Below are 25,307 nucleotides of genomic sequence, written 5' to 3' on the forward strand. Positions count from 1 at the left end.
CAGGCGCTGTGAGGTGTTCTCCGGGTTATTCATCTGCCGATATGTGGTGAATGTGGGCGCGTGTTTGCACGAGAGACGCTCGTGCCGGTCTGTCTCCGGGTTGCCATGGTGAGGAGGTCCCCCATCAGTTGTACAGGGTGAGATTATGAGACACGTTTTTTTGCACTTGTCTCACCTGATTTGGAACTGTCTGGCAGACTTGCAACAGTTCTCTATGGCAGGTGAATAATTTTTATGTCAAAGCATATAACATTTAATTGGGAATACATTTTTAGGAACTAAGCATTTTTTGTTTATTAAAATAGAAAACCAAAATAGTGAAAATTAAAATAATTATATATTCATATTTTATTTAAATCTTAATTTGTTAAAAATGTAAAAATGTAATTTTTTTTCAAAACCAAATCATGAAAACAATCCAAAATGTAATATTAATACTATTCAAATTATGTTTTATTTATATTTAAATATTAATATGTTGTTAAAACACAATTTTTTTATTTAAATGAATTCAGTTATTTATTACTTAATATTAACATTGCTAGCATAGATTTTTCTAGATTTTATTTTTTTTCTGTCGGGAATGTAGTATTTTTACATTTATTTTACATGTCTATCATCTATCCATCTATCTATCTATCCATCTATCTATCTATCTATCTATCTATCTATCTATCTATCTATCTATCTATCTATCTATCTATCTATCTATCTATCTATCTATCTGTCTGTCTGTCTGTCTGTCTATCATCTGTCTGTCTATCTATCTCTCTGTCTATCTATATCTATCTGTCTGTCTGTCTGTCTATCTATCTATCTATCTATCTATCTGTCTGTCTGTCTGTCTGTCTATCATCTGTCTGTCTATCTGTCTCTCTGTCTATCTATCTATCTATCTGTCTGTTTGTCTGTCTATCTATCTCTCTCTGTCTATCTATCTGTCTGTCTGTCTGTCTATCTATCTATCTATCTATCTCTCTGTCTATCTATCTATCTGTCTGTCTGTCTATCTGTCTATCTATCTATCTATCTATCTATCTATCTATCTATCTATCTATCTATCTATCTGTCTGTCTGTCTGTCTATGTCTGTCTGTCTGTCTGTCTGTCTGTCTATCTCTTTGTCTGTTTATCTATCTATCTCTCTCTCTATCTATCTATCTATCTATCTCTGTCTGTCTGTCTGTCTATCTGTCTCTTTGTCTGTCTATCTATCTGTCTGCCTATCTATCTATCTATCTATCTATCTATCTATCTATCTATCTATCTATCTATCTATCTATCTATCTATCTATCTATCTATCTATCTCTGTCTGTCTGTCTGTCTGTCTATCTGTCTCTTTGTCTATCTATCTATCTATCTATCTGTCTGTCTGTCTGTCTGTCTGTCTGTCTGTCTGTCTCTTTGTCTATCTATCTATCTATCTATCTATCTATCTATCTATCTATCTATCTATCTATCTATCTATCTATCTATCTATCTATCTATCTATCATTTATTTAAGGTTTTCATGGCCAAACACCAAAACATTTTAGGTTACTGAATTCAAGTATCAGGATTTAGGATACAGGAATTCAAGTATTAGCATTTCTGAAAAACAAATGTCCTCTATAAAAAACAAAAGTAAAAGAAAAGCGTGCTTGGTCACGGGAGGCTAGAGGACAACTTTGGTAAACAAGTGGCAAATTTTACCCCACTCCCCCCTATTGGTGAATACATGTTTTTGTGTTTAGAGAATACACTCCCAATTTGATGTGTGCTAGACATAGCAGGGGGGAGAGTAAACACATCCATTCAGATCAGCCTAACCTGGCACCTCTCCTCTGCAAAGTTTGAGAGAAAAAGTGAGTGCAATAGTTCCCAGGGGAATAAAGGTCTAAAGGACAATCTGAGCTTCCTTTTAGTCCAAACAGACGGTGACAGAAACACCTTAAACTGGAAGACAGGTATGTTTCACTCTATTTTCTTTAATAAGACAATTGTGAAGTTGAAATTAATACTGTTTGCCATCTCATTTCAGTACAATGCGAGTATGTACACGTCGGCGTTCACGGATGTTCCGCCTTTGGCTGTTAATTGTCTTCCTGAGTCTGCACTTGCTCGTGGTTTCACTTGTCCTGTCCATTTACCACACTTCCTGTGAGCTACACTCAAACCCTGACATCCAGACCTCCATCAGCTTCTCTGTACAAACTACATCTACATCAACAAGCAAAATGGCCACTCTAGGAAGTGTCACGCAGGAAGTGGAAATGGACAGCGCTGCAGATGCCTTTGCCAAACTGGAGGCTTTGTTCTCCCACCCGCTGTACAATTTGCCCACCCCACCTGTGTCCGATGGTGATTGGCTGCTGAAAGTCCGAACAAAGAAAAAAGAAGAAGAGCATAGCACACAGCAGTGGTAAGGATTTTGAACAACATAATTTCAATAAATCAAGATAATCACAAATGAAAACATTCACTTTTGAGTGATGCTTCATTCTAGCCTTTAGGCGTCAGTAAAAAGTTAAAAACTGCTGCTGTATCTGCCGTTAAAACTAAATTGCTTGGTGCAACTTTAATTATAACGACTGTACTATCAAAAACATATGAGTGCATCCCATTTTTAGGCTGAGTGCTAATGAAGATGGATATGATCCTATCGTCTGGAACGCCAGTGCTGAGACACATCCACCTTGGCTCCGGTTTCACCTTGGAATATCACGCTGGCAGATGTATCAGCACAAAGACCCCAATCTGTCAGCGCTGACTCAGCAACTGGCATCCCATCGCATTGTCAGTGCAGGTAGGTGACTTTAAAATTTGCAAAGCAAGGCATTTATATTAGAAAGAGGAGAGGGAGAAGGATTAAAATAGCATGGAAGCCTGTTTCCATCTTAGAGTGCAAAAAGAATCAGGAAAATGGGTTAAAAACAACTCTAAAGTGTATAAATGGATAGTCTATGTAAAATCTACATTCTGTTATCACTTTTCTTTAACCCTCCTCCTCCCCAGCTCCACTTGTCTAGATGTACTGCCCTTCTTCTTAAAGGGATAGTTCAACAAGGTGTAGTTCACTTCTTTCAGACGAATACTATTGGAGTTTATTAAATAATGTCCTGGTTCTTCCAAGCTTTATAATGGCAGTGGATGGGTGTCGAGATTTTGAAGTTTTTAAAGTGCATCTATCCATCATAAAAAGTACTCCACACAGCTCTGTTAATTAATAGTTAATACAGCCCTCCTGAAGCAAATCAATGTGTTTTTGTAAGAAAAATATGCATATTTAATACTTTGTAAAGCACTAGCTTTTACTGTCGTATGTGCGCTTACGAGAGAGTGGCGTTCCAGCAGATGATGTAGGATGTAGGTGAATTTAGTGACGAATGCAGAAGTGACGAATACAGAAACGCAGAGGAGAGAACAAAACAAAGCACCGGTCACGAATTAGGCTACGTTTTCATTTTAACCCTTAAATGCATGAACGTTTTGCAAATCATTATTACATATACACGTCTTTAGCGACTCAGACCTATATATCAAGCATCGATGGATCTGTAACTACTGCAATAGCAAAAAACTCAATAATAGCAAATAGAATAAAATAAAGCATATTTCACCTTTTGTAAAGCACTTTACCTTTTGAAACTTAAAAGGGTTAAATTTGAGCAGATGATCAGAGTGCACTTCCACAGTGCATTCAGCATCTGGCTCATATTCGCCATCTCAACCATATTCTCAAAACTATCGTTTTCAATATCTTTAAAATCAATATTTTGATCGCTGGCAGCTTATTCACCATATCCACCATCAAATGAGATTTATATATTATTGCGTACAGCAATTGCTCTGCAGTAAAGCCATTCAAGTCAGTTCAGTTTTTGATGATGATATTCTTTTGTTTTATGCCTGTGGTAATCACGTCATTATTGTCTATCAAACAGTGCCACCTCGAGGAATGAAGGAGAATTGCATGTATTGAGTCATCAGATATTTAAATGTTGTTGTGCAGGAAAAATATTCTTACACTATTATACACCTCTTATCAGAAAACAGACATGCCCACATTCGTGTGGCTGCCCACATCCTTGACGCCGTGTAAACCAGGGGTGCTCAACCCTAGTCCTGGAGATCAACTTTCCTGCAGTGTTCAGCTCCAACCCTGATCAAACACACCTGAACTAGCTAATTAGGCTCTCAAGGAGCACTTGATTATTACAGACAGGTGTGTTTGATTAGGGTTGGAATTAAACTCTGCAGGGAAGTCGATCTCCAGGAACAGAGTTGGGCACCCATTGTGTAAACAATAACATCATGCTTACTTGTTGCGTCTAATTTTGGAGGTTACTTCTCTTAAATTAAAACACCCATGTGACATGCGTTTTCAGCTGTGTAGTGTAGACGGAGATTGTTTCTGAAACGCAGTGAAAACGCCACTGTAGACGAGGATCAAAACGCTAAACATACTAGTGTAAACAGGGCCTAAAAGTACAAAACAAGGATTTGTAAAGAAAAATGTTGGAGGATTTCAATATAAACCAAGAGGAGACTCGTTTTCCTTTAGTAAACAAAGGAAACTTTGCTTCCTGTACTATTGTAAACAAAACTTCGCTTCTCGTGAAACTAGCATATTCTCACGACAGCTCTAGTGGAAGCTAGATTTTATGGTTTATAAAGTTTTAAATATGGATTTATTTTTTATTTTTTATTTTTTTTTACACAAATGCATCATTTCACTCCAGAAGGTCTTTATTAACTGTGTTAATTAACAGAGCTGTGTGGAGTACTTTTTATGATGGATGGATGGATGCACTTTCTTGACTTTAAAATCTCGACACCCATTCACTGCTATTCACTTATAAAGCTTAGAAGAAACAGGACATTTTTTAATATAACTCCGATTGTATTTGTCTGAAAGAAGAAAGTCATATACATCTAGGATGGCTTAAGGGTGAGTAAATCATGAAGTCATTTTCAGTTTTGCATAAACTATCCCTTTCAGCAGAAAGAACCACTGTGGTAGATCTAGACAGGTGGAGCTGGGGAGGAGGAGGGCTAAAGAAAATTCAGTTAACACTTGAAGCCTTTCTGTATAATACATTATAAGGTATTCATAATGTGTGTTGTAATGCATCATATCTTTACATAAATAATTGTAACCTAAGTTAAAATGCATTAAAATTTTTGAAGGCTTGTTTGTCATGTTTTTAATGCATTATTCTTTCTAAAGGTGTAATAATGGGTAGATTACAACATGAAGTATTATAGTGTGTTATAACTGTAGATACAATTATTCATGAGATCATAAAATGCATTATAAAGTGCATTACAAAGCAACTTGATCTCATGACAAAAACGTACCTGTAGGAACTTTTTTGCAAGATGTGAAATCTCGTGACATATTCAATGTGAAATGTCCACTGAGTGGCGCTAAATCAGTGTTTGTTTGTTTTTGTTTTTTACCACAGATGAACGTACATATGGTATGTTTTATTTGATGTTGGTTTTGTACGTGTCACTGTCCGTTGAGTGGCTCTGCAATGTACCATCTGCACTACACCTAACCCGACAGCATGAACAAAACCAAATGAGATGTAAAAAACGCAATCGCAAGCATGTCGTTTTAGCTTGTTTTTAAATTTCTCATCTTAAGTCCAGTTCTGTGCCAACTGGGCTACCAGGCAAGCTTGCTACGTCTGGAAAGCAAAACATATGGTGCTGTAATCATAACCGTGTTTACAAGTGCTCACTGTTTTACCACCTTTAGTGTTCATTTCTGTTGGAGACTGCAGTGATATTTACCAATTGGTATGTATTTTGCGTCTTGCGAAGTTCCCACAGGTACGTTTTCGTCATGAGATCAGGCAGCATTAAAACTACTTTTATAATGTCTTATATATAAAGGCTTTAAGTAAAGTCTTACCGAATTTTTTTATGTACGTGCAGTACCAGCTGGACCAGGTAGTGACGGAAATAAATGATAGCATAGATTGGAAATAGAGTTTGGCTGGCTTAAAAACCAATCAGCTTCTCGTAATTGTTTCATGACTGAACTATGCATTTGTAAGAACTAGTCACAATTTTGAGATGTAAAATTGCAATTATGAGACATAAAATCGCAATTACAACAGAAAATGCTGCAACTGTGAGATATAAAATCTCTTTTACAAGAAAACCTTTGTGGTACCTTTCAGTGCAAAAATCAGGTGGGACGCAGCTGAAGTTGGTGATGTCATTTCCTAATTATGGACAGGCGCTCTTCAAACCCATGAAGTGAGATCCAAGCACCATGTGTTTCAAATCTTTATATATTTCTGTTTGGCTATCAGCATTACAATAAGTACATTCTGATTTAAACCACATATTTTTAGATCTTTGTATGTTTGCATGTATGCAAAAATACATTTTGTTGAACGTTTTTCACATTGTAACGGAAGTGGCTTAAATATGTTAACGCAATTCAAGATGTGTATTTTGATTATTTTGTTTCAAATTTTGATCAGAATTGTTTTGACTTAAGACAGGAACGGCATGAGGAGACCAATGTCAATCTGTATTACTTTTCTGACTTTGAAAGGCACAATGCTGAAATTGCAGCCTTCCACCTGGACAGGTAAGATTGCGGACTGTATATTGCAAAATGAATGTATATTACAAAAAATTTAAAACACTTTTTCCCTCACAATAAGGATACTGGGTTTTAGAAGGGTGCCTCCAGTGGTTGGAAGACTTATTCATGTGATAAAAGAAATCAAAGACATCACCACCGACCATAAACTGGCCACAACATTTTTCACTTCTCCAGGTTTGTCCCACATGGCTCGTATCTTCCTCCATCACTTCCTCTCAAAACAAGTGTTCTCATACGTCACCATCTGTCTTTCTCTTTCCGCAGTGGGGAATGCATGTTTTTATGGCCAGTGTTCTTATTACTGCTCTACAGAGCATGCTATCTGTGGCCGTCCGCTCAAGATCGAGGGCTCTATGGCTGCTATGTTGCCAGATCTGAGTTTGGCATCACGACGCTCGTGGAGGAGTCCCTGGAGGCGGTCCTACAGCCGAACCAAGCTGGCACTGTGGGTGGAGAGTGTGTTATTCAGAGATTTAGGTTCACTCAAAATTACTCAACCTCATGTTGTTCCAACCTATGACTTTGAACACAAAAGAATATGTTTTGGGAAAATCTTTTTTGTCTATACGCTTTGTCTATACTATCTGGACCATGTCTGCTTTTGGGTTCTTCTTTATTGGGTTTTATGTATACATTTACAGTGTGTGATTTGCAGTGGAGAATTCAACAAGTAACCAATGATTATTTCTATAACAGGTGGGAGACGGAGTCTAACTATTGTGACGCCGTAAAAAAGATTCCTCCATACGACCGAGGAACTCGATTGGTGGATCTGATCGACTTGAGCATTCTAGACTTTCTCATGAGTGAGTCATGAATTACTTCAGATGAAAATTTTCTGATAATTTACTCACCCTAATGTCTTCCAAGATGTTCATGTCTTTCTTTCTTCAGTCGAAAAGAAACGTTCTCCATTAGAGGTCGACCAATATTGGATTTTACAGATACCGATAACTAGGTTGGACCACACTGGCTGATACCGATTAATCATCAATAGTTTGTAAAATGGATCCTGAATGGAAAATAAATAGTTTATTTAAATAGTCTATTTAAAAAAAAAGTAGCCTACTGAACCATACTTTGTAAATGAATAAAAATATTAATATTAATTATATATTGATCATTACAGTTCATTAATGTTAACAAAAGCAACTAAAATGTTAAAAATATATCAGTGAATGCAGAAATTAACACACTCTAACAAGGAACAATACTTCTGTTCTACAGCTTTTATCAGTCTTGATGTTACAAATGGACTCATATTGTAAAGTGCTACCATTACATCAACAATCAAGCTAAAGATGGTCATCTTTAAATATCTACACAAAGGCCACAGTATTGAAATCGCATATATATGGATATTGTGTACTTTCAGAATTTAACTGCTTCTATTCTAGAACATTTGTGGTTATCTAATCAAAATCTAAAAATATGTTAGTCACACAGCGGGCAAAAGTGCAGCGCCGCATCTAGAAGAACTTGCAGCTATCCGGTATCACACAGTCTACAAGACTTTATTTCATCACCAAACGGGCAAAAGTATACTGCTGTCCTTTCTCCACTAATGCAGCATCTAATCAACAAATTCATCGCTTAGTAATTACATGAAAACATGTACTACAGTATACTGTACACACCGTTTCGTTGTCAATGTTTTAAATCCACCTTTGAAGTGTTCCGCTCATGTGTCTCACGTCTAAACATGCTGTCAGTGATTTCCGCCACTAGAGGCCACTCTTGTGCTGTATAACAAAGACTGTAGGGACTTTGCTGTATAATGACGACCTTCTCAGCTGCACCACCAACGGACCCAACCCAAAAAAAAACTATCGGCATGGATTTTTGGTAATAATTGATAGTTCCGCCAATCAACTATCGGTGCCGATTAATCGGCCAAACCGATACATCGGTCGACCTCTATTCTCCATATAGTGGACTTCAATAGGGATCAATGGGTTCAAGGTCCAAATGGCAGTTTCATTCCGGCTTCAAAGGACTCTACACGATCCCAGCTGAAGAATAAGAGTCTTATCAAAACGATTGGTCATTTTCTAAAAAGAAATACTTAAAATATATACTGTTTAACCAGAAATGCTCATCTTGCACTAGCTCAACTTTATGCATTATGTAATCACATTGGAAAAGTCATGTGTGATGTAGGTGGAAGTACCAACCCAGTGTTTACAAAGTAAACATGCAAAGAAAGTCAAACGTTCTTAACAAACAAAAGTAAAACTAATGTTGGTTGATTTTGAAGTCGGAGGAGAAAATGAGATGGAGTTTTTTGACCTACCCTACTTTTTTGAACCAAAGTACACAGATGCACAACTACCCACACGTGAACTTTCCAATGTGATTACGTAATGCGTCAAATTGCAGATGTGAATCACAGAGCTAGTGCAAGATGAGCATTTGTGGTTAAAAAGTATATATTTTAAGTATTTTTTTTTTAGAAAATGACCAGTCGTTTTGCTAGATAAGACCCTTATTACTCGGATAGGATAGTGTAGAGCTCTTTGAAGCTATATTGAAACTGCAATTTGGACCTTCACTCGGTTGACCCCCTTTGAAGTCCACAATATGGAGAAAAATCCTGGAATGTTTTCCTTAAAAAACCTCAATTTGTTTTCTGCTGAAGAAAGAAAGACTTGAACATCTTAGATGACATGGGGATGAGTAAATTGAATGAATCCTTTAAGGATGACCACAGAAATACCACGTTTTTGGACTCAAACCACAACATTCTTTGAAATAGCTTGGTGTAGCATGTTATTACCATGGGAAATGACACTAATATGGTAATAATTCAATATGGCAGGCCTGTATATCCAAGTGCAGCTCAAAACACACACAAAAAATGTCATTCCAAAGCTGTATGACTTTTTTTCATTCAGTGGGATGCAAAGACAATCTTTCGAAAGTCAGTGGAGTCCAAACAACAATTTTGAGCTGATGTAAATCCTCAACGTTTTTTTAAATCTTTGTTTTCCCGTTATTTTTTATCTATCATCCTCAGGTAACATGGACAGGCACCACTATGAAACATTTGAGAAGTTTGGCAACAGCACATTTCTCATACACTTAGACAATGGAAGAGCGTGAGTATTCAAAATCGATAGTGCAACTGTGCTGCGGGCGACACGAGTTCAATTCCCGTCTCGAGGTCCTTTGCTGATCCTACCCCCCTCTCTTCACCCAATGCTGTCCTGTCTGTTCTCAACTCTCCTGTCAAATAAAGGCAAAAAGCCCCATAAATATAACTTAAAAAAAAAAAAATCGATAGTCAAAGAGGTTTTCTAATGATATTTTGGTTTTATTCAGTTTGAGTGATGGTTCTTCTGCATTGTAGGTTTGGGCGTCATTCTAAAGATGAACCATCTATACTGGCTCCTCTTGTGCAGTGCTGCAGGTAGCGTTAACATAATTAACAATTTAAGAATGTTGTGTTTTGAGCTACTCCTTATTCCTTTGTTCTTTCCTTTAGGGTCCGTCGTTCCACGTTGCTTCGTTTACGTCTGCTCTCTCTTCCGTCGTATCGGTTGAGTGATGTCATGCGTGCATCTTTGTCTCAGGACCCCCTTGTAGCGGTGGCCCCACTCCTCACTGAACCACATCTTTCCGCTTTAGACCGTCGCCTAGAAACAGTCATTCAAACCATCCAGGACTGTCTGCAACAGCATCAACATCACAGTGATGTCATATATGATGACATCACTGATTACCTTGGGGCTTGATGTGATATTATTTAGATTTGTTGTGCTGTATAACCAGACTGTAAACAATCTTACACTACACACTAAACTTACACTTTATATGATTGTTAAATAAAGTTGCTAATCAACAAAGTGGATTATTATCATCTGTGACCAGTTACTGTTAAAACTGTTCTTTTTTGTTTGTGTATTTGAGATTAAATTAAAGACAAAATTGACATTTTTATTTCACATTTTAAGTCACATATACAGTCGTGGCCAAAAATATTGGCACCCTTGCAATTCTGTCAGAAAATGCAACACTTCTCTTAGAATTGCAAATGTTTTGGTATTCACATGCTTATTAATTTTGTTTGTACTGCAACAACACACACGCACAAATATATATATATATATATATATATATAAACGAAAAGAGAAGAAAAGTCAAACCTGATAAAATTTCACACAGAACTCAAAAATGGTCTGGACAAAATTATTGGCAGCTTGTCAAAATTGTAAGAAATATTTGCTTTTCAAGCATGTGATGCTCCTGTAATTTGTGTTTAGACACACCTGTGGCAACAGGTGTGGGCAATATAGTAATCACACTTGCAACCAGTTAAAATGGAGAAAAGTTGACTCAGCCTTTGTGTTGTGTCACACTGAGCATGGAGAAAAGAAAAAGTGTAAAGAGTTGTCTGTGGATTTGAGAAAAAACTGTGGAAATACATGGACAATCTTAAGGCTACAAGTCCATTTCCAACAGTGTTGGGCAAGTTACTCTGAAAATGTAATTCAGTTACTGACTACTGATTACTCCTTTTAAAAGTAATCAAATTACTGTGCTGATTACTTTATTTCAAAAGTAATTAGTTACATTACTAGTTACATTACTTTTTTCTGTACATCCACAAAATTTATGTGAAATACGTCTGTGTGCAGAATACACAACATTTCAAGCAGTGAGTGGATTCTCTGATTGTCCATTGCATTCCAGAAATAAATATTGTTCAACACTGCAAACGCGTGTTATAAATAGAAACTCTGCCTATGCTTTACGCGTGGTAATCATTTTTGTTTTATATTAGTTGTTCTTGTTGCTTTTGTGCAATACATGGATAGCAATTCATTCGTTTGAGATATATTTTTATGTTTAGAAGTTTCTATTTTGTGGGAGTCCCACAAATCATTTTATTCTATAGCACCCCGCACACATATGAGTCTCTGCCCGCCCGCACCCACACTCGCCCATAAATTGGGCAAGACTTGATAGGCAAGTGCAGGTGCGGGCGGGCAGAGACTCATGTGAAGACAACAGAAGTTGATACGTTAAATTACTCCGTTACTAAAAAAGTAATCAAATTACAGTAACGCGTTACAAAGTAATGCGTTATTGCCCAACACTGATCTCCAGAGATCTTAATGTTCCTGTGTCCACTGTGCGCAATATCATCAAGATAGTTTACAGCCCATGGCACTGTAGCTAACCTCCCTGGACATGGACGGAAGAGCAAAACAAACAGAATTCCAAACAAATTCTAGCTGATCTGCAGACAACGGCATCAGCTCGCACTGTCCGTTCATCTGAATGAAAAGGGATGCTATGGTAGGAGACCCACGAGAACACCACTACTGACACAAAGGCATAAAAAAGCAAGACTGGAGTTTGCCAAAATGTATGTGACAAAACCACAATGGGAGAACGTACTGTGGGCAGATGAGACAAAAGTAGAGCTTTTTGGTAAAGGACATCATGGCACTGTTTACAGAAAAAGAAATGAGGCCTTCAAAGAAAAGAACACAGTTCCTACAGTCAAACATGGTGGAGGTTCAAAGATGTTTTGGGGTTGCTTTGCTACTTCTGGCACTGAAGCCTTGACTGTGTGAGCGGTATCATAAAATCTGATGATTACCAAATAATTTTGGGGTGCAACGTAGTGGCCAGTGTCAGAAAGGTGCGTCTCCACCAGAGGTCATGGGTCTTCCAGCAGGACAATGACCCAAAACTCACTTCAGAAAGCACTGAGAAATGGTTACAAGCAAAGCGCTGGAGAGTTCTGAAATAGCCAGTAATGAGTCCAGATCTGAATCCCATAGCACACCTGTGGAGAGATCTCAAAACAGCAGTTTGGAGAAGACATCCTTCAAATCTGAATGACCTGGAGCAGTTTGCAAAAGAAAAAAATTCCAGTAGAGAGGTGTAAGAAACTCATTCGTGGTTACAGGAAGCGATTGATTTCAGTTATTTTTTCCAAAGAGGGTGCTACCAAGCATTTAAGTTAAGGGTGCCAATAATTTTGTCCAGTGCATTTTTTGAGTTCTGTGTGGAATTATATCAGATTTTACTTTTCTTCCCCCTTTTTTTGTTGTTCCAATGCAAAATAAATATATTCCAGAAATAAAAATAAATATATAAATAAATAAATAAACACGTGAGTACCAAAACATTTGAAACTGCAACAATTTTCTGAGAGAAGGGTTGGATTTTCTGACAGAATTGCAAGGGTGCCAATATTTTTGGCCATGACTGTAGGTATTACAGGCAGAGGATGCATACTCCTCCAGATCCACCTCTCCAGCATTCGTTGCTGTGTTCTTGAAAATCTGCCAGTCATTACACTCAAAGCAGTACTGGAGCACAGAAGTACTGTGACCTAACACCTGACACCTAAAAAGATTAGTCTTGGTCCGCTTCCAAATAAACTCTGGTGCGGTTCAAATGAAATATAAATGCAAATACTGCTAAACTAGCCAAAATCAAGATGTGATAAAAGACGCAAAGCTATGCGAAATTTCACAAAGGGAACAAGGAGTGTATCTAAATGCCAGTGTGAACACTAAGTGGACCAGGACCAAAAGTGTCATTGCGTGATAAGCTTGTAACTTTTATCCTGCAACTACAAACCTAAAAGATGAAAGAGTAAACCTGACCTGTGATACTTCCTATGATTTGACGTCCAGACCTCAGGAGTACTACTGGAAACTAAATGGACAATATGTAAAAGATCTTGGTCATTACAGGAGCATTACAGTTTCACCCAAAGCTGGTGACAGCTACTCCTGTTTTCTCACTGGAGATCTTATGAATTCCTCCTCTCCTGTGTGTGAGTGACACTTTATTTATTTATTTAATGAACACTATATTAGTGTTTGTTCATACATGAGTAAATGTGGTCACTTTTAAACATATTTTTTAATACCAAAACTAATGCTCATGATGAAAATTCTGTGCAATTTCTGCATCAAATCAAAGTAGCATTACATTATGAAAGTGTGGACTCAAGGAAGACCACAAAGACTTAGTGTATCACACTTACTTACATGATGTATCTACTGTGTTTGGACCAAGTGTTCAAATGGGCATGAAGGCCGCAAGTGTGCGATTTTTTTGGAAAGTTTTCCTTAAATTCACATATTTTAAAATGTTGGGATACGCTTAATCTCAAAAACTGCTATGAATAGCATTAAGGGCCACAGAGCTTCGGCTTTTTCCCAATCTAAAACAGATTTACGCACCTACTTCTTGTTGCATACATGCTCTCAAGTTGCCAAAGCCACAAGTGCGAATATCAGCCCAGGGCCAGTAAAATAGGCTGTGATCAGCTCTAGGTTGTAGTTGTATGTACCAGCAGCAGCTCAGTTTATCTGCTATAATTTGAAATGCAATGGCTACAAAAATGGTTTTAAATATATTTGATCATCATCTGTTTGTCTGTGTCAGAATCTGCTGTTCCACATCTGTTCATTACTGTCTGTCCATCAGAGCTGCTGGAGTGATGTCATTGTGTTCTTCCATCACCTAGCAACAGTCAGAACTGTCAGCAGCGACATCAGTGATACAGTGATGTCATAGACAGTGACTGTCAGTATGCATTATTGAACAAAACTAAAACAAAACTATAGTGTTTTCACCAATTGCTGTAAAAAGAAACTTTTTATTCTCTTAATATAATAAAAAGTTGTGCCGCATTTGTATTCTGTGCATCTTATCTTATGTTATGTTATTTTACATTTCAAAAGCACAGAAAAATCAATAAAACCATTTAATAAGCAGACAAACTGGTTATTAACCAGGATTTGTGTTCTAATATTTTAGGCCCAAGCAATGCTGTGTCCTGTTTTAGTTTTTCTGATACATAAGGATTTTAAGCATGGGACTGAGTGCGTTATTAGAATAGTATTTTATCTGACCGTTTAATACATTTATTAAAAAGGAATAGATGGTTTTTAATTGGTCTGAACTGTCAGCAGCAACATCAGTGATACAGTAATGTCATAGACCAGGGGTCACCACACTCGGTCCTGGAGGGCCGATGTCCTACAGAGTTTAGCTCCAACCTTAATCAAACACACCTGAACCAGCTAATCAAGGTCTTAATAGGTATGCTTGAAACTTCATATAGTAAATGTAAGAAGAGTTTTATTGTCTAAATAACCTTTAAGAATCCACTTTAATAAAGTGGTGGCTCCTCTTTATTTTTGTATAGGTGCACACTGAATTATTTTCTATTTTAATGGACTAACTGTAACCACAGTAATGATGCACATAAATATCAATAAAACACTTTAATAAGAAAACACACTGGGTACTAACCAGCACTTGTGTTCTAATATATTGGGCCCAAGCATTTCTGTGACCTGTTTTAGTTTTTCAGATACATCGGGCCTTCAAGCAGGGGATCGCGTTTCGCCATCATATGTTTAGTAATTTAAACAGCATTTTATCTGACCATGAAATTAAGTTTGCTAAAAAGTAGTGAATGATTTTTAATTGGTATTGGTAAGGGTTTTGCGAATTTTCCTATGTTTTTTTTCAGAAGTAATAGAAGAAACAGCAGCATCCTGGTCTAAAAATAAAAAATAAAGCCTCCTTGTAGCCTGTGTGTATTTATATTCACTTCTTAACCAGTATTTATGAAACTGTCGTATATTAATGCTGCTTTCGCATGCAATTGGAAACGTCCTACTTCCCACTTCTGAAGTTGTTATTACGAGTTTATCACGTTCAAGTGCTTTGTTGTTGAAAAGAACAGGAACAGGAATCATGATGGATGGCCAATTCATGAGTTCATTCATTCATTCTTGTCTATTTCTTGGGGACGTCTTATTAAAGTCAAAAGCTATGGAAGATATTTAGTCAAGATCCAACAGATGTAGTGTCCTGTTGACTGGTAACCATATAAAGTTCACTGTGCTATCTAAGCTTCTTGGTCAAATAAATGGTTGGTGTGTTTAATATATAAAATATACATTAAATGGTTAGTTATATATGTAAACTATAACAACCGGAGAAAGCAATGTGAAAAACTAATAAAACTTTACAGTACTACAGTTATGTAGTAATATTTAAAATTTCGGAGTTTCCCAGATGAAAATACAGCTTGGCACAAATACAAATACAACTTTTCCCCCATTTTTCATGAGCTGAACTCAAAGATCTAAAACTTTTTCCTATGTACACAAAAGGCCTATTTCTCTCAAATATTGTTCACAAATCTGTCTAAATCTGTGTTAGTGAGCACTTCTCCTTTGCTGAGATAATCCATCCACCTCACAGGTGTGACATATCAAGATGCTGATTAGACAGCATGATTATTGCACAGGTGTGCCTTAGGCTGGCCACAATAAAACGGCACTCTAAAATGTGCATTTTATCACATTTATCAATGCCACAAATGTCGCAAGTTTTAAGGGAGTGTGCAATTGGCATGCTGACTGCAGGAATGTCCACCAGAGCTGTTGCCCGTGAATTGAATGCTCATTTCTCTACCATAAGCCGTTGTCTGAGACCAGCCACCCGGACAGCTGCTGCAACAATCGGTTTGCATAACCGAAGAATTTCTGCACAAACTGTCAGAAACCGTCTCAGGGAAGTTCATCTGGATGCTCGTTGTCCTCATCGGGGTCTCGACCTGACTGCAGTTTGTCATATTAACCGACTTGAGTGGGCAAATGCTCACATTCGATGGCATCTTTGGAGAGGTGTTCTCTTCACGGATGAATCAGCATCTTGATATGCCACACCTGTGTGGGGCCTCAGAGGAGAAAACAACACAGAGTCTTCTGTGAGCCATTTGGGGCGACCATAAAAACAGATTGGGAGCTTACATGACGCCAGTGCGTCTTGACCAGTTCCTGTCCTATGCTGACTTCTCACCGCAGAGGTGAACCAGTGATAGATCAATATCAGTTCAGTAGGACAGAGAACTCTTGTTCTCTGCTGGGACCACTTGAAGCCACAAATGCTTTATCATCACCTTTTGACCAGCCGCAGTCAAACCCATGCAAGAAACACAGTAAAAGACTAATTTACTGATACTCCCCCCTTTTCTGAGACTAGCCACAGAACAGATAGTCAGTATAACTGGTGACCAGCTAGGCATAAATCGGTAATCGAATAAACATGAAAGACAGATTTACATTGACACGTCCAGCCTTCAGGGCTTACAGGATCCATCCAGCATGACTCTCATGACCCTTTGGACCTCCTGTGTCCCCCTCCTCTCACATTCCTCACGCACACTCTCCCTCTGCCCCGTTAAAGAACGCACACGAATGCGCATCACAAATTACATTAACAGTATTGCTATTAGAGCAACAATATGCGTTTTATGTTTTATACGTCCTATATGCTTGGTGTGTTTATTGTAACCTACGAAGCTAGCCAACGTTTTTATAACACTTTAAAGGGACAAGATTATTAATGTGTATGAAAGATACCCGATGTTTAGTGTTAAATGAGAGCTTATTTTATTTCCAAGATGTTGACGTGAATGAAAAGTTGATATGATGTATGATGTTTGCACTACAACACTTACTGAAGAGATTAACAAACTCTTGCAGAAAAGTTGGCTCCATGTGACAGAAAGACATTATGCTAAGGTATGCACAAATGAGCAACAGTATGGGGCGGAGCCCCACCTTGCAACCCAAATGACTGGAACACAACTTTATGGGACGGACTTCATCGGCCTGGTTAAATTCAAACATCCAGAACAGCCTTTCGTCCTTTCGTCTGAGTGCGCTCTCACTGGCGCTCCCGGCTTGACCACTACGCGACTGTGCCATCCAGAACTCTACAGAACCAGCTAAAGCTTCGTGAAACCTTCAAAGTCTTTGCGCCCCGCAACTCCGACTTTCAAAGAACTTCAAGCTTATCACGCTTGGTAACCAAGCAACCCACCGAAGCTTGAACTGACTGAACTGCATGAAACACCGAACAGCAGAAGCAGCTTGAAACGCTCTGATGGTGTGAACCGCTTGAGATGCTTGCAACGAGAGAAACACTTCGCCAGCGCTCACCTGAGCTCCGAGAGGATCATCTGTGTAACCAAGCAACCAACCGAAGCTTCATCCAGCCTCTCCAACTGTCCAATCACGCAGAACCTGATTTTATATTTAAGTACAACATGTTCCTGGATCAACATCTTTGTTGACCCTGGAACAACATTGTGATTAACCAATCAGATTTGAAAAAACAGTTTATTGTTTTTGTGAAGTTTAGGCTTACAATCAGTGTTTGGTGCTTGTACATCAGTGTCATTCATCTATCATTTCCTCTGATTTTAGGGATTACTCATGGGTAAGGTTAGGTTTAGGTGTAGGGATGTGGTCAAGATTAAATTTTTTGATAAAAATGTTGTTCCAGGGTCAGCAAAGTATGTTGACCCAGGAACACATCTAACTCAGCAAAATCAGGACGTGCGTCCAGTCACCACTGAAGGCTTCCCAAAGACGTCATCCAAAGAACCAGCAACCAACCAGAAGTGGCGTGATTCCCTCTGCTAAGACCAGCCCACAGAGGAAAACCCGTTTTGGCCAGAACGCAAGTAAAACAAGGTCTCCTTAATCTCTTGCTGAACTGGTGCTAAATCTCCTTGAGCAGCTATAAGTCAAATCTCTGCTTCTGTGGTCTTCTCAGGTTGCAATTTAAGAACTAGTAGCAGATACTAGAAATTTTGGGATTCCATTCAAACTCCGTAATTCTCATTCCTTGAACCGTATGCATGTGTGTGGGTGTGAGTGTGTGTATGTGTGTGTAATTTTAGTAGTTTAGTTCATGTATCTTAGAGTAGTTCAATAAATTCTTGTTTCATTGGAAAGAACATTGTTTTTTTTTTTTTTGTTTACGAAGTTAGTGCCTGTGTCAAGATTTTGCTACCTAGCTCACAACAACATAATACAGTGTTTATATTATAATCTGATGGCCATGGAAATAATATAAACATCCAGAATTGGTAAGATATACTAAGTGTAACTTTTCGCTGGACGAACAGTTAATAAAGTGTAAAACTATTAATTCTGAATCAATTAATGAAGTCGATTCCGAATCCTTTGGATTTGATTCCCAATTGAATCATTTAAATTTGATCTAATTACGCTAATTTTTCATTTTACTACACCTGGATGGATTATCTCGGCAAAGGAGAAGTGCTCACTAACACAGATTTAGACAGATTTGTGAACAATATTTGAGAGAAATAGGCCTTTTGTGTACATAGAAAAAGTCTTAGATCTTTGAGTTCAGCTCATGAAAAATGGGGGCAAAAACAAAAGTGTTGCTTTTATCATTTTGATCAGTGTAGTTTTTAGTACATATATCCATCATATTGTGGACAATCAAAATAATTGTTTTTCTGAATGTTATTATACTGAAATGGAAATAAACCCTAATTCAAATGCCTGAAGTAGCTCTGCTATATCGTTTACTGCTATTTCTTTAAAATAGCATGTGGTGCGACTGTCATTTAGTGCCAATTGTAAAATATATTTTAAAACATTTTTTGAAGAGAATTATAAGGTGTTCACTCACTCATATTCAGCGTGTAGTTTTTGTTTTTTGATGGTCACATTTTACAGTCAATAAATTGACTTTTGAAAATGGTTTAAAGTTTTTTCAAAACCATATTCAATTAATAAATGCATTTCTGTACATTTGTATGTTTCTGTACGTTTTTAACAAGATTTATCCTTATTTGTCATTGACTCGACTGATTGGGAAATGTAAAATCTAAAAATGAACTGGAAAGTTTCTAATATAGTGTTGCTTAAGAAGTGGGAGGTTAAATGCAGTTCCCAACAACAAGGAGGTAAAAGATTGGCGAGAAAAAGGAAGGAAATAAGATCATCTGACTGCCTGATAAGGGATGGTCACCACTTCTGATACCACATTTCTTTAACCATGTTATTGCTTAAAACAATTTCAGTTAATGTTGAGCTATTGGGATAAATGGTTTGAAATTAATGTGTGTCTGCCTCACAACATTGTCACTCTTTTACTTAAGGCAGTTCTGAAACTGAAAATCCGAAAGTTAAAGGATGGACTTCAGAATCACATCACTGATTCTACTTCTACATGTTTCAGGTAAGATTATTGTTAATGGATTGCAGTTTTGTTTTAATGTTTCATCAAAATGTGTTCCAACACAAACTAAAAACATTTTAGACTTTAAGGAGATTTGCATCACTGCTCTCATAGTGACTCACCTGGTTTGTCAAGTGAGAAAGAAGAATCTTTCTCAATGCAAACTGTTTGGTCTCACTGTTAATTTATTCTTTTTTTTTTCTTTTTAAATCAGGCTCTCTAACATTGAAACACATCTCTGTGACGTGTAAAAACATTTGTGCTCTGAAGGAAACCAATGTGCAGTTGACGTGCTCTTACAACAGCAGGATCAACATCAACATCAAAACTGTGTTCTGGTTCAGTGAGAAACAAAGAACAAACTGGAGAAAAATCAATAAACCTGAAGATTTGACTTTAGACTCAGACTACTCAGGACGAGTGAAACATCAGATCTCAAGCAGCTCCTCAACACTCACAATATCAGACGTGAGAGAGAGAGACTCTGGAGAATATCAGCTCATGTTCATCATGAATGATGGAGTTAAACATCTCAGATCAGCAGCAGTCAGTCTAACAGTCACAGGTGAAACTGAGTCCAGATTCTGGTCAGTTCAGATGTTTTAATTTGTCAAGTTTTATTAATTTTTACATTAATTCAGACCTGCAGGTGAAGTGGAATCCTGCATCTACAGTTAAGAGAGTAAAACTGACCTGTGATACTTCCTGTGATTTGACGTCCAGACCTCAGAATTACTACTGGAAAATAAATGGACAATATGTAAAAGATCTTGGTCATTTCAGGAGCATTACAGTTTCACCCAAAGCTGCTGGAAGTTACTCCTGTTTTCTTACTGCAGATCTTTTGAATTCCTCCTCTCCTGTGTGTGAGTGACACTTTATTTATTTATTTATTTAATGAGCACTAATGTAATATCAGTGTTTGTTCATACGTGAGTATAAGTGTACATATTTAAAGGTAGTTTTCATACCAAGATGAATGTTAATCACAAAATGTCTCTGCAATTTCCACATTTTTCTGCTCAATTCAAGTGCCATAACATCACAAAACTCATAGAGTCAGAGGAAGAACACAAGAACTTGATCATTTGAGACAGGAAGCCCGTCCCAATGCCCACACTTACTGTTTTTGCACTTGACCACTGGTTACATGATGTAGATTTCATGAATTTGGCACAAGTTTTCAACTGGCTGTTAAGACCTCAAGTGTGTGTAAAACTTTTGATTACCCAGTGGTACACACATCATAGTGTTGTAAATTTAATAAACTGTAAATGTAGTAATTGTGATGCTTTTAATTTAATAGTTGTAATTTAAAAAACAGTTGAAAACATTTAACAAAATACACAACCGATCACTTCATGTTTTACTACCAAATTATTTGTAATGTTTAACTTGCGATGGAAAGTTTTCCTCATTCTCGTTGTTTCGGGGCACATGAGTTCCTGAACATTATAAATGTTGGGATAAAATAGAGAGTAGGCACATAACATCACAATAGACGGAAGTCACTTTGGTTACTTACACTGAGAGGCAATGTTAGTGTTTTAGTGTTCAGCTTCAATGTAGTACAAAAAAATCTGACTGATACAGGCACAAAAGATAGTCTGAATTTACATTACTGAGCTCCCCAGACAGCACCCGTACGTCTGCAAGATGTCTGTTAAAGATCTCTTGATCTGGAAAGCATCTGCTGTCTACAAACGTCTGGCAGACATCTGTAAGATGTCAGTTTTACATACATTCTAAATCATGAACATCTTAAAGACATCTAATTGACATCTGATAGGAAACGTCCTATAGACATATTGCAGATGAGCAAACACACAAAAAATACGTCTTGCAGATGTAAATGAAGACGTCAAATATACGTCTCCGAGATGTATGTGTGCTATCAGGGTCTGTATCATATAGATAACATATCACAACTTATCAGATTAAAAAGTCATTTTCAACAAAATTAAAATAAGGTGAAAAAAACTGCCTCAAGGGTGCGCATCAGTTACGGTTAGGGGTAAATGTAGAAAGGGATTTATTGTCCCAATAAAGCAGCGTCCATTTAATAATTGTAATAAAAATTGTCATTCACACTTAATATGTTAGTACTGCATACTGTTTTATAATGTACTACAGTACTGAGATGCAAATATCTGCCACTAATTGCACTCAATGGTTCTGTTCTGTTCATGGATCTTTCTCCTAACAAGCTGAAGATCTGAATCAGGTGTGTTAAATGAGGGAGACCTATAAAATGTGCAGAGCAGTGGGCCTCGAGGACTGGAGTTGAGAACCACTGCACTAAGTAGTATAAATAGCATCTAATATTATTGCAAAAAAAAAAAAAAAAAAGGTATTTTTACATAGCATAAATACAATCTATCGGTAGTCGCAAATGTGGTTAGCAAAATAGTCTGTGTGTGATCAGCTTTAATTTGTATTATTATGTACCAGCAGCAGCTCCGTTTATTAGTATAAATCTTATTGGTTGGTCAGTTTATTTCTTAATAGAATTGGAGGGAAAAAAAGATAAGAAAACCTGACCCATTACCAGCCACTAAGTCAAATTAAAATTTAATCACACTGAATTTTCATGACAAACATTCATCTTGGTGTAAACAGGCCACAATTGTGAGTTTCACAGCAGTAATCTGTGTCTCTTTCAGGTGTTTCTCAGAGAGGCTGCTGGGATGTGACTTACACCTCTACAAGAGTCTGTGCTTTGGTGAACTCAACAGTAGACATTTCCTGCACATACTCACATCCCTCTGGTCATACTGTAATTAAAACCTTCTGGCATTACGGTCCATCTGACGGTCGATCTCAGAACTTCAAGGATCTGCGTGAGGAGCACCAGTTTGCTGGTCGTGTGGAGTATGTGGGGAACAAACTGAGAATCAAAGATCTCAAGATCAGTGACTCTGGAGAATATCGATTCATTATCATCACTGACAAAACAAACGGCAAATGCTCTGGATTACCTGGAGTCATTCTTACAGTTACAGGTAACTGATCATGATAAACTCATTCATAATGTTTCCAGTATAATTTCTAAAATACTTTAATTATTTGTAGGTACACAGATAAAAAGCAGCCCAGCTGTTGTATCAGAGAAAGAGGAAGTGATATTAAGCTGTTCAACTAATTGCACTCTGAATGACAACACCTCTTACATCTGGTACAAGAACGGACGACAGGTAACAGATGGATTCACTAAAGTCAACAAGCTGTACCTGGACTCAGTCAGCAATGAAGAGCTTCAACAGTATTCCTGTGCTGTAGGAGGTAAAACATCTCTCATGATACATGTGCTTCAGTGTCAAATGTTTACAGCATTCAGGTGTTTTCTCTGATAGTCATGATTCACTTCTTTGTGTTGTGAAGATCCAGTGGACAGCACAGTGTTCAGCCATTATACAGTCACTCTACTGGTGTTTTTACCTCAGTTTCTCATAATAGCGGCTCTGTGGATGTGGTGAGTAAAAGATCTAATTGTATGACCTACAATGAACATCAAGAAATGAATTTGGATTATAAGAATGTGAATTATTTTTCAACAGGTTTTCTCATTTCAAAACCAAACTGAAAGAGGTAAGAAAAAAAAAAAGAAAAATTAAGAGGTTAGAAATAATTCATATTAAGAATCTGCAATAATATTTGAAATGCAATGGCTACAAAAATGGTTTTAAATATATTTGATCATTTTTGTCTCATCTTTAGATGTTTCAGACATCTACATCTGCTGTCTGTCCATCAGAGCTGCTGGAGTGATGTCACTGTGTTCTTCCATTGTGACATCATCACCTAGCAACAGTCAGAACTGACAGCAGCAACATCAGTGATACAGCGATGTCATAGACAGTGACAGATCAATGACTGTCTGCATTATCAAACAAACTAAAACAAAACAAAACTGTAGTGCATGGTTTAGCTATATTTTTCTCCAGTTGCTAAATGCAAAAAGAAACTTTTTATTGTTTAAATATCCTTTAAGAATCCACTTTAATAAAGTGGTGCTGCTTTTATGTTCTGCGTATCTTATGATTTATCTATTTTCGTGTATGTGTACACATAACTTTATATTTCAACGGCACAGAAACATCAAAACAACTTAATAAGCAGACAAACTGGTTATTAACCAGGATTCGTGTTCTAATATTTTAGCCCCAAGCAATGCTGTGTCCTGTTTTAGCTTTTCTGATAAATCAGGCTTTTAATCAGGGCACTGAGTGCAATATTAAAATAGCATTTTATCTGACCATGAAATGTTTATTAAAAAGAAAAGAAGGGTTTTAATTGGTACTAATAAGTGCTTTATGGGTTTTGCCTTTTTTTTTTAAGTAATAGTTAAATGTGTAAACTGTAGTGTTCTGGCCAAAAAAATAATCAAATAAAGCCTCCTTGTAGCCTGTGTGTGTGTGTGTGTGTGTTTTCTTAACCAGTTTTAATGAATTATATTTACTTTGAAAAGATCTTTTAAGGCTTAAGATTAATATTAATTAATCACTTTTAATAACTAAAGTCAATAAACTCAATAAATTGAAGTTTCAGGTTAGGTCTGGTAAATTTAAACTGGTTACCATCATATTGTGGACAGTCAGATGTTTTCTTTCTCTGTTTAATAATATTGTCAATCTTCCATCATGCAATTGAACACAAAAATACCAAAAAGTATTGTTATAACACACTACAGTGACAGGAGTAGGTCTATACCCAGGGCCCTCAAGTTTTAGAAAAAGTTTGGAGTGAGATTATATCTGTTGGGAGAGGATTCGACCCTACGCAATTCTCTCCAGTTTTTGCTAGAAGTTAAATTTGATCTATTGTTCATAATTGACCAGCACAAAATATAAACTATAACAACTGGTAAGTTTGATTAAAGTCAAATTCATAAAAAATAAAAAGAAATGTCTTGTATATTTCAAAAATACAAATGTATCAAAAATCAAAAGAAATTTGGCCCCAAATGAGCCAATGAACAGCAGTGCTCAAAGTACATACTGTAGGCCTACACATACAGTATTGCAAAACTTGCCCTGAGCATGTCAAGCCGTGTGTGTGTGTGAGAGAGAGAATGTACATATTTCAGTATATGAATGGCATTTTGTATTGCAAGTGTTTGTTGCACATATTGATGCCTTAATGACAGTGGCAAGGGCTCAAACTTAACTAGTAACTAGTTGCATGTAATGGAATTACATAATTTAATTACAAAATAACTGTAACTAATCGGTTACAGTTGCTGAGAAACAATGTATAGTTAAATTACAGTTACTTATGAAAGTTACAAAGGGGTTACATCTGAATATTTTTTACACAGATTTGATTAATTTCTTTTCCAAATTGCATTGACTGCTCTAAAATATGAGACAAAATGTTTCAGAAGTTTAGAACACAAAATAGGACACATGCTTATTCAATAACTGATTTATTTCCATATTTGGGTTTACGTATATGCTTTATTTTTTAAGATTAACTGTTTTTTTTTTCCCCCAAGGCATTGTTAGATGCCAGTGTTTCCAGTCATAGCTATGCAAGGATTTGATTATAAAAATGGTATCATAGCTATTAAACTATATCTTATCATTTTAAATCTGTATTTAACCTAACCTAAGCTAGGTGCTAAAGTCTGGTTTTGTGG

At 37.0% G+C, this 25,307-nt stretch overlaps 2 protein-coding genes across 2 annotated transcripts; both read left to right on the top strand.

Annotated features, from left to right (window-relative positions):
• Positions 1-1,654: 1,654 nt before the first annotated feature.
• On the top strand, positions 1,655-10,689 carry fam20cl (family with sequence similarity 20 member C, like). The gene is made up of 11 exons (XM_051094199.1): positions 1,655-1,946; positions 2,021-2,401; positions 2,610-2,785; positions 6,174-6,252; positions 6,500-6,592; positions 6,669-6,784; positions 6,875-7,055; positions 7,307-7,416; positions 9,627-9,708; positions 9,960-10,019; positions 10,095-10,689. The coding sequence occupies exons 2-11, from the start codon at positions 2,025-2,027 to the stop codon at positions 10,342-10,344; spliced, it is 1,524 nt and encodes a 507-aa protein (XP_050950156.1). The 5' UTR covers positions 1,655-1,946; positions 2,021-2,024; the 3' UTR covers positions 10,345-10,689.
• An 8,841-nt stretch (positions 10,690-19,530) lies between these two features.
• On the top strand, positions 19,531-23,948 carry LOC127153251 (sialoadhesin). The gene is made up of 8 exons (XM_051094228.1): positions 19,531-19,669; positions 19,884-20,234; positions 20,311-20,535; positions 22,333-22,671; positions 22,742-22,951; positions 23,051-23,141; positions 23,227-23,257; positions 23,387-23,948. The coding sequence occupies exons 1-8, from the start codon at positions 19,624-19,626 to the stop codon at positions 23,435-23,437; spliced, it is 1,344 nt and encodes a 447-aa protein (XP_050950185.1). The 5' UTR covers positions 19,531-19,623; the 3' UTR covers positions 23,438-23,948.
• The last annotated feature ends 1,359 nt before the right edge of the window (positions 23,949-25,307 follow it).

The sequence above is a fragment of the Labeo rohita genome, chromosome 22 (genome assembly GCF_022985175.1).
Source record: "Labeo rohita strain BAU-BD-2019 chromosome 22, IGBB_LRoh.1.0, whole genome shotgun sequence".
Classification (NCBI taxonomy): Eukaryota; Metazoa; Chordata; class Actinopteri; order Cypriniformes; family Cyprinidae; genus Labeo; species Labeo rohita.

Bases quoted from the DNA above. Each gene is read 5' to 3' on its own strand.
- LOC127153251 (XM_051094228.1), top strand. From the start codon at position 19,624: ATGGACTTCAGAATCACATCACTGATTCTACTTCTACATGTTTCAG. The intron at 20,536-22,332 runs GTGAGTGACACT...TGTCTCTTTCAG, and splicing joins GAATTCCTCCTCTCCTGTGT to GTGTTTCTCAGAGAGGCTGC. The intron at 22,672-22,741 runs GTAACTGATCAT...AATTATTTGTAG, and splicing joins AGTCATTCTTACAGTTACAG to GTACACAGATAAAAAGCAGC.
- fam20cl (XM_051094199.1), top strand. From the start codon at position 2,025: ATGCGAGTATGTACACGTCGGCGTTCACGGATGTTCCGCCTTTGGCTG. The intron at 2,402-2,609 runs GTAAGGATTTTG...TCCCATTTTTAG, and splicing joins GAGCATAGCACACAGCAGTG to GCTGAGTGCTAATGAAGATG. The intron at 10,020-10,094 runs GTAGCGTTAACA...TCTTTCCTTTAG, and splicing joins CCTCTTGTGCAGTGCTGCAG to GGTCCGTCGTTCCACGTTGC.